Source organism: Elephantulus edwardii, unplaced genomic scaffold (genome assembly GCF_000299155.1).
Source record: "Elephantulus edwardii isolate Elephantulus edwardi_28Jun2011 unplaced genomic scaffold, EleEdw1.0 scaffold00086, whole genome shotgun sequence".
In the NCBI taxonomy this organism is placed as follows: Eukaryota; Metazoa; Chordata; class Mammalia; order Macroscelidea; family Macroscelididae; genus Elephantulus; species Elephantulus edwardii.
In genome coordinates, this window is record NW_006399836.1 from 3,376,946 (window position 1) to 3,385,350 (window position 8,405).

General features: G+C 57.4%; 1 protein-coding gene across 1 annotated transcript in view; it reads right to left on the reverse strand.

Annotated features, from left to right (window-relative positions):
* TEF (thyrotrophic embryonic factor) overlaps nucleotides 1-7,653 on the reverse strand; it is a 32,297-nt gene extending 24,644 nt beyond the window's left edge. Inside the window, exon 1 of the mRNA XM_006890087.1 lies at nucleotides 7,551-7,653. Within this exon, the coding sequence (XP_006890149.1) occupies nucleotides 7,551-7,653 (103 nt within the window). The remainder of the gene's footprint in view (nucleotides 1-7,550) is intronic.
* Nucleotides 7,654-8,405: the final 752 nt, after the last annotated feature.

Here is an 8,405-nt window from a genome sequence, read left to right on the forward strand (position 1 = left end):
CTATCCCATAGCGTTAACCAGATGGTCATTTTGGGGGCAGATCTGCTGTCAAGGACCATTTTAAAGTGCTGAAGGGCAAGGATGTCAGTGTAAAGACTAAGGTGTACATCCCCCAAGTCATGGTGTTTTCAGGTGCTTCATATGCATGTGAAAGGTGCACAATGAATAGGGAAGACTGAGGTGAGCTCTGGTGGCCTAGTGGCAAGAAGCTGCACTGCAATCCCAGAGGTGTGCAGTTCTAATCCACCAGATGCTCTGCTGGAGAAGAAGGGACAATCTCCTCCTGTACCAGTCAGATCCAATTTGACAGTACACACACACACACAAAAAATAATTTAAAAAATAATGAAAAAGTTAAAAAATATAAAGAAGACTGAAGCAGCCTTGCCTTTGAGCTGTGGTGTTGATGACGAGTCCTGGACAGCCCATAGGCCACCAAAAGAAACAACCACTCGTCTTGAGGGATATGCAACCAGGGTGCGCCTCAGAGGCAAGGATGGTGACCCCTCGGCTCACATACTGAGGGCACGCTGTTAGGAGGGTTCATTCCCGGGAAAAGGCCATCATGCTTGGAAAGGAGGGGGATCACTGAAAGAGAGGAAGCCCTCAGTGAATGAATCCACAGTGAATGCAGCAGTAGGCCTGACCCAGCAGAGATGGAGGGACGGTGCAGGAGCGGCAGGACCTTGATCTGTTGTACATGGGGGTCACTCACTCTGGGTTGGAGGTGAGTCAATGCCACCCAACAACAATCTATGTGGGAGCAGAGCGCCCGGCCTTTCTTCTGTGGAGCCACTGGGGAGCTTCGAACAGTCAATCTTTTAGTCAGCAGCTGAGTGTTTAACTGGTTCGCCACCATCGCCACTTCTCCTTTCTCTTAGTGGAATATAACTACACACCGTAACAGGCTTATTTCTGTCGTCTTGGTGAGCCCCACAGAGAAAGAGACTCCATGAAAAGAACACACTATTATGTGGTTAAGCCTTTAACGGCAGAAGCAGCACCTCAGTATTCCTTAGCAACGGATTTTCCTTGCAGCAGCTTCTTGAGGGAGGCATGGGCCCCGGGGCAGCAGAGTCCTGGCCCAGGGACCCTGCCTGGGTGGCATCTCCCCTCACCGTTGACCAACAGTGTGGCCGTGGCCACGTGACTTCTAGCTGAGCCTCCACTATTTTAGAAACAGAGGTGGTTCTGTCTTCACCTCACAGGAGGATCTGAGGGTTACCTGTGTCAGCAAAGGCAGGTGTCCACCTGGAGTAAGTGGGGCCCCATCTCCTTTCATCTGGGCTATGCTGAGCCCAGAGTAGATTTATTTGGGGTGTGAAGGCCTGGTGAGGAGTCCAAGCTGGATCAGAGACAAGTCGTGAAATGCTCATTCTTCCTGAGCTGGATTGGCTTGAAAGCCTACTCTTGGGTATTCTGGAACTCTGCGAAACCAACTGAGACACTTAATTGAGCACATGTAGACCAAGGGGCTTTGATAATGCCATTCTGGCAACGTGGGTAACGATTATTTAAATCTGACTTTGGAGGAGTGAGAACTCCAGCGCAGGAGCCTTTGGCCAGATAAGCCCGTAATAATATGGTTGCCGGCTTAGCATCTCAAGGTGCAGTCATTCCTCTGCGATATTGCAGGTTCAATTCCAGATCACCTCAATACACCAGGATATTACAGCAAAGGGGGCCTGTCATGTTCTCTGATTTCCTGCTGCACAGAGGAAGCCAGGTTTACACTATCCTGTAGTCCGTTAAGGAACTCTGGTGGTTGCTAACTGGAAGGTCAATGGTTTGAATCCATTAGCTGCTCCACAGGAGCGATGAGATAGCCTGCTCCTGTTACAATCAACAGTGAGTTTGATTTTGGGTTTTCAGTCTGTTAAACGTGCAACAGCATTAGGAAAAAGTCCAATGAGAGGGCAGCCGAAATGCAACACACAGACACAGTGAGCATGCGCCGTTGTGGAAACGGTGTCCAGAGATGTGCTCCGTGCAGGGTTGCCACAGCCCTTCAATTTATCAAAAACGGCAGCATCTGTGGAACTCAGAATGTGACACACCATAAAACGAGGCCCACCAGAGAGAAATGCATGACGCGAGGCTGGCTGTGTGGATGAGCGGAGCAGCAATAAGACTTCCATTGAGCTTCAACAATGACCAGTTATCTGTGTCCTCCGGCTGGAGGAGAGGCAGGAAGCACAGTGTTTTGCTCAGGCTGGTAACCCAGTAAATATTTGTTGGCGGGCGTTGCTGCGATGCCTGCAGGAGGGTTAACGAAATCCTTCTGAGCCAAGTTGTATACATTGGGGAGGTTGCTAACGTTAGGTAACAGTCATTGTGTTTGACTCACGGTTGAACCTGGAATGGCAAACAGCAGCCCCCCACACCAGCACTGGCCGTGCACTCCCTTCTGGTCCACATACCTGTGGTTACATAGTTCTGGGCTCTGTGCTTTGTACCTGGGCTCAGTGTGTCCAGGGCACAAGTGGCGGGTGGAGACACTCCATGACTTCTTGCCCCTTTCGCCAGTCCTCTCAGGAGAAGGAGTTTCCTGTGGGCCTCACATCTGTCCACTCCCAGAGCTCAGATTACAGCTGCCCACGAGTGCAACTTCCAGGAGGAGCCCTCGCCTTGGGCCTCCACCTCGTCCCAGGCTGTCTCCAGGTGCCACCGTGATGGGGTGCAGGGGAAGTGTGTGGGTGCTGGAGCGGGACCGTGTGGGTTTGCGGGACCATGGGGGTCCGGGTGCTCCTTCACTCCTTCCTAACTGTGGCCCTGGGCAAGTCACTCTACCTCGCTGTGCTCAGTGTCGGGAGTCAGCATCCAGACCGAGGCAGGCACGCAGCGAGTAGCAGCAGGTCCACAGTAAGCGCTCAGTTACAGCCAGCTCAGTAGTCCATCGTTCTGCACCTGCCGTGTCCCCCACAACAGGGCGTGGGCTGCGTGGACTTCAAGGACCTGCAGCCTCTTGTCCCTCCAACCCCTTATTTTCTTTCCTCCCTTCACTTTCTGCATCCACAGTCACTTCTTTGTTGCGTTACTTTCATGATGGCCTTGACTCCTCAGATACCCTGAGTCTAACCAGGCCCAGGAAGGTTCGCTTTCCTCAGCCTGACAGCTCCTCACAGAACTGCTTCCTCCTCAGGAGCTACCTCATCAGCAATGCTGACCTGACTCCCCCCTGACTGTTTAATGTCCATCCCGCTCCCCCGCCAGGCTAGCAGGGCTGCTTAGCCAGTGTTGAGTGACGGGGAACTGGAGAGGACTGCTCTGCACCTTAGCTCTGGGCACCAGAAAATCCCGTGTGGGCAACAGAGCGCACAGCCCGCCTTCTCTGATCCCCAGCCCCTTCAGCTGTGGAGTGGACAGTCCCAGAACCTCACCAAGCTCCTCAGAGATGGTGACATAAAAGCACATGACATGATTCCCGGCTTGTGCTCCCGGAGCAGTGGCTGGAAGACTCAGGATTCATTCTTTCAGGGACTCCTTTGGGTCAGGACTGTCACAAGGTCCAGCCTTTTGCAAGGGCCCACCTTAAAGGTGTTCCCAGTTTCTAGCACTGGGTGAGAATCTTGTTGTTATGTGCTGTCAACTTTCCAGTGGGTTTTTGAAGGCAGTAAATTTCACAGGAGGAGACTGTGCATTTCCCCTTCCACGTGGAGCAACTGGTGAATTCGAACCATGGGCCTTTGGATTGGCAATGCAGCTGCTTACCACTAGGCCACCAGAGAGCCCTTAGGTGAGAATGCATTTCTCCCATCTGAATGTTACTAAGGGAGGAGAGGCCTACGAGGCTCTAGGTGCTTGAGGCACAGGGAGGAAAGGGGGGGGGGGCTGACCCTTGCTGGCCCTCAGGGAGCCAGTCTCTGCCTTCATTTTCTCACCAGAGGAATGAGGAGGCGGAGTGATGAGGAAGTTTGTAGTGAGGATGAAGGTTCCGGTGGCACAAAGATTAAATGCCCCATTACTCGCTGAGAGGCCGGCTGGCTGAATCTGGCCAGAGCCAGTGCTGGAAGAAAGGGCTGGCGATGCAGCTCTGGAAGGGGACAAGCCATCAAAAGCCTGCAGGAGCACAGTCCTGCCCTGGCATGCATGGGATCACCATGCGTTAGAACCACCCAGTGGCGCTGGCTCGCTGGCTGGCTGTTTGGTGATGATTAAATTTGCTCACATGTGCAGCACATGAGTGGCTCCCACCCTTCCTCTTGCCTGAAAGCAAACTCGGCGGTTTCTCAGCTTTGCTTTGGTCCCCAGGCTGGGAGTGGAGGCCATCACATGTCCTTTTAATAAGGCCACACTGGGACAGCCCTCCTGGCCCGAGGCCACCCTCTCTGCCCATGTTCCTCAGTCCCGTCCCTGCACCCCTGCCTCGGCCCCAGAGGCCTGCTAGGCAGACCTTATCACACAGTTTAGCCTAGATGCCCCATTTGGTACAGGGCTGGTGGTAACATGCTCCTAAAAGTCCCAGCATGCATTTCTAAGGAGACATCCGTGTGTGAGCATGCATACACACACACACACACACACACACACACACACACACACACACAAACTTGCACCTTCACGTTCTCTCAGGTAAAGTGCGCACAGGAGGAAGGTGAGGAGAAGGATTGCCAATGTCGGGCACGGTGGAGAAAGAGAGTGGCCCCGCTGCTCTTCACAGAGAGAACAGAGTGGCTGTCACCGTGTGCACGCTGTTCAGTACCTGTGGCCCTCACAAGCAGCCATGATGCAGGTGTTCTCTGTTCCTTCCCACAGGTTGGGCGTGGGGAGTCCTGTGTTCTCACACCTAGGAGGGACTGGTTTAGAGCTGCCCCGGCGGGGGGGCAGGGGGGTCCCTACCTGCCTAGCTCAAGGTGAAGGTCTTGTTCAACCTGTGCCTGTGTTTTCATGCTACCCAAGGAGACTCACATGACCAAGAAGGCAGAAAGATGGGGGCAGCCTCAAAGCGCCCTGGGGTGCAGGCAGGGTGGGGGTGTAAGAGCTAATGGTGCTGTTGAGAGAAGCAGGGTCTTTCCAGAAGCGTGGGAAGGAAGCCAGAGAAGTAGTTCTAGTGAGTGGTCTCAAATAGAACCAATTTTTAGAAGACAGTCCTCAGGAGAAACGGCTGGGGCAGAGACCCGAAACATAGCTCTTAGGAGTCAGAGCTGACAGATAGAGCAGGGAAACTGAGGTACAGACTCATCCTTGACCTGGATATTGATGTCTCTGTTCCCAAGGAGGCTAGCCAAATAGATGGACGCCTGATGATGACCCCCAGGTGGCCACTGTCACCTGAAACCAGTGGAGGCAGGGCCCAGCCAGCTGAGTCTGGGAAAGTCCACTCTTCTTGGGACAAAAGAGGAAGAATTTTATGCAGGCTGGAGTCAGAGCACAAGGGAGGGAACCCCAAAGTGGGACCTGAGGAGGCTCTGAGCATTTTCATGAAAGGAGAATCTGAGGGGCTCCGGGTGCGGGGTGCTGGGTCTAGTGAGAGCTCACCTCGGAAATTCCCTCACAATGGAGAATGCACTTGACTCACATGTGTGCTGAGGCCCAGTCACGGGGTTGGAGAAAGGAAAGTGGGGCCTTCGTAAACAGGCCATCGGCCTCAAGAGGGGCAGCCGCCCCCCTCACACACTGCTGAGAGATGCCAGGGCAAGGACTCTGGAACCACAGGCACCCCAGCTTCCTCAGGGCCCAGGCGGGCCACCTCTGCCTTCTCCTAGTGGACCCAAAGCCAGCGCGGAGCAAAGGGAGAGAGGCCAAGTCAACAAGAGCTGACCCAGGCCACGTGTGCCCTCCCTTCTCACCAAGACCGAAGGAATGCTCTTTGGGATGTTTTCCTTTTCAGAGATGATTTTAAGAGAATGTGAGCTTTAGAATTGCAGAAGGGCCAGAGGGACAGTCACGAGTGGGGTACACTGATGCCCCCTCATTTTAAGCCCCCCGTGACCATGGGCACTTGCAGTCCTCCTGCTTCTGGCCATCAGCGAAGCCACATGCCAAAGTGAGAGGAGGTGGTCGTGCTGCTGTCAGCTAGCCTGCAGCATGGGACCACAGTCCTCAGGAAGGGCCACCAGCTCACCGCTGAGCTGTACAGCCTTAGCACTGGCCTGGGTCTGTCCACCACCACGCATGAGGGGGGCCTGCGTAACAGGACCCTGCAGACCTCTGAGGCTGCCAGCAGCTGCCACCATGCTTCATGTCCAAGCAGCAGTCGCCTTGAATGCCCCCCAAGAGCCCTTCTCTGTCCAGCTTGGAGCCAGCCGTGTGAGCCATTGGCTGCCAACTACAGCTTACAGATGTCCTCAGGTATGCTAGATGGCTGGTTAGGGGTTGGGGGCAAGGGTGTGTGCTAACCACCCTGGGACCAGAAGAAAGAAGAGAGACCCTGCCTCCAGTTGGGGAAAGTCTTCAAGGTTCACCCATCAGTCTGTGGACGTGGCCTCCCCTGAGGTGCATTTGCTGGGGGACCTGCAGAGGGTCCCCAGTGAGGAGCCTCTTGTGCGGCTAACTAGGTCCTACATGCTGGCAGGCCTCCGGAGCACATTCTAGGAGGTTGACCTCAGAAGGTGGCCCATGCGGCCATAGCATTAGCGACCACAGCTTAACCCCAAGGTACCTGAAGGCAACCCAGGACATTGTCCTGAGGCCAAGGTGTAGCTTCCCACTTAGACACAGCGCGTTCCTAGACCAGAGTTTATGACCCTGACCTGTAACCTGCCTAAGCCCTTGGTCTGCGGGGACAAGGACAGTGGCATCTGTCTGTCCTCAACCCCCAAGGCCAGGGGGCTCTTGCAGAAAGAAGTCCACTTGGACAACCAGAGTCCCCTGTCAATGAGGGAGTGACACCAGGCAGCAGGGAAGAGCTGGGCAACGAGGGCCTGAGTCAGAGCCTGGCCTACAGGAACAGAAAGGGCCAGGTGGGATGGGTCAGGAGGAGCGCCCTGGCCAGGGTGCCCCCCAGCTCTCCCCAAGCTGACCGTGACCTGGGGGCCCCAGGCGGGATGAGACACCAGGTGGTGGCCGCAGGGTGCCCTGTCCACGCCCTCTCTGCCTCTCCCGCGCCCTCCAGTGTTTGCCTGCGGTATCCTAGGAACGCAGGCTGGAGCGCGGTCCTGTTACATAACAGCCTTCATCCCGCCGGAGCGCAGCCCTCAGGAGCAGAGTGGAAGCCGGGCAGCGCCCTGGGCCTCAGCTCCAGACCAGGGGGCCGCGCCGCCGCCCCTTCGTCGCTCCTCTCCCCTGTGCACCCCAACATGCAGCCTGGAGAACCTCAGAAGCAACCAGCGTCCGGCTGCACTCTCCCGGCAAAACCTTTTGCTCGTCTCTGGCCCATGTGCTCCAGCACCTGTCACTGACCGCTCCCTGCCATGGTGCCCGGAAAGCGGGGGCCGTCGGGCACCCCCGAATGGGTCTGATACGTCCCCCACCCGCCCTCTCTGCTCCCAGGACCGGGCCACCAGCTGACCCCTGCTGGGGACTCTGCTATCTCTGAGATGTCCGCTGTGCCACTGCGCCCGGAGACCCCCACCCTCGGACAGAAGCCAGCTCGGCCAGCCGGTTCCTACCTGCCCTCTTCTCCGGCCAGGGCAGAGAGTGCTCCAGCAGGGACTTGAGGACCTCGGGCATGTCCATGGCAGGGGCCACCCCGATCCGGCTGCAGCTCGACATGGCCCTGGAGGCGCTTGCTCCGGAGTTTGGAAGCAGCGGGCAGGCGGTGGCTGGCGGGGCGCTGCGGGCGCAAGCGGGCGGGGCGGGAGCCCGAGGCAGCCAATGGGCAGCGGGGCCCGACCGCCAGCCACGCCCGCTCGGCCCCCGCCCGCTCCACCACTGCGCACCCGGCCTCCCCTCCCCGCCCGGGGGCGGGCCTGGCCCCGCGCAGCACGTGGAGCCCCCACCGCCCCCGCCTGTTATCTAACTTCGCGCAGGGAAGTTCTCTCCCGGGCTTCGAGCCAGCGACGCCGGGGCTGCCAGGTGAGGCCAGGGCGCGCGCTGCACTCCCACTGCCGGCGGGCTCCCACTCCCGCTCGCCCGGGGCCCATTGCTGCCTAGGAACCAGCAGGGACCCCAGCAAGAGGGGACGGGGCAGGCAGGCCTGGCGCCCAGGCCGCGCAGCGCGGAGGACACACACCCTGTGCCCGCAGGCACCTCCAAGCTGGCCATTGCAGGGCTTGGTAGTCTGTGTGCGCACCGGGACAGGGGCTGGTGTGGCGTCCCTGCAGCCTGCACCGGTCACTGGCGACTCAGGGCGTCTGCACAGCCTGGATCCTGCCCTTTGGGGAGAGGCTAGCCCACCGCCTGAGGCTCTCTGGTCTTAGTGGAGGGAGAGGTGACCGACTGCAGATGCTCAGTGGACAAGCTCAGGGCCAGGCCGGCCTCCACTGTGGACCTGAGCTCCCAGCTCGCCCTGGGACCGTGATGGC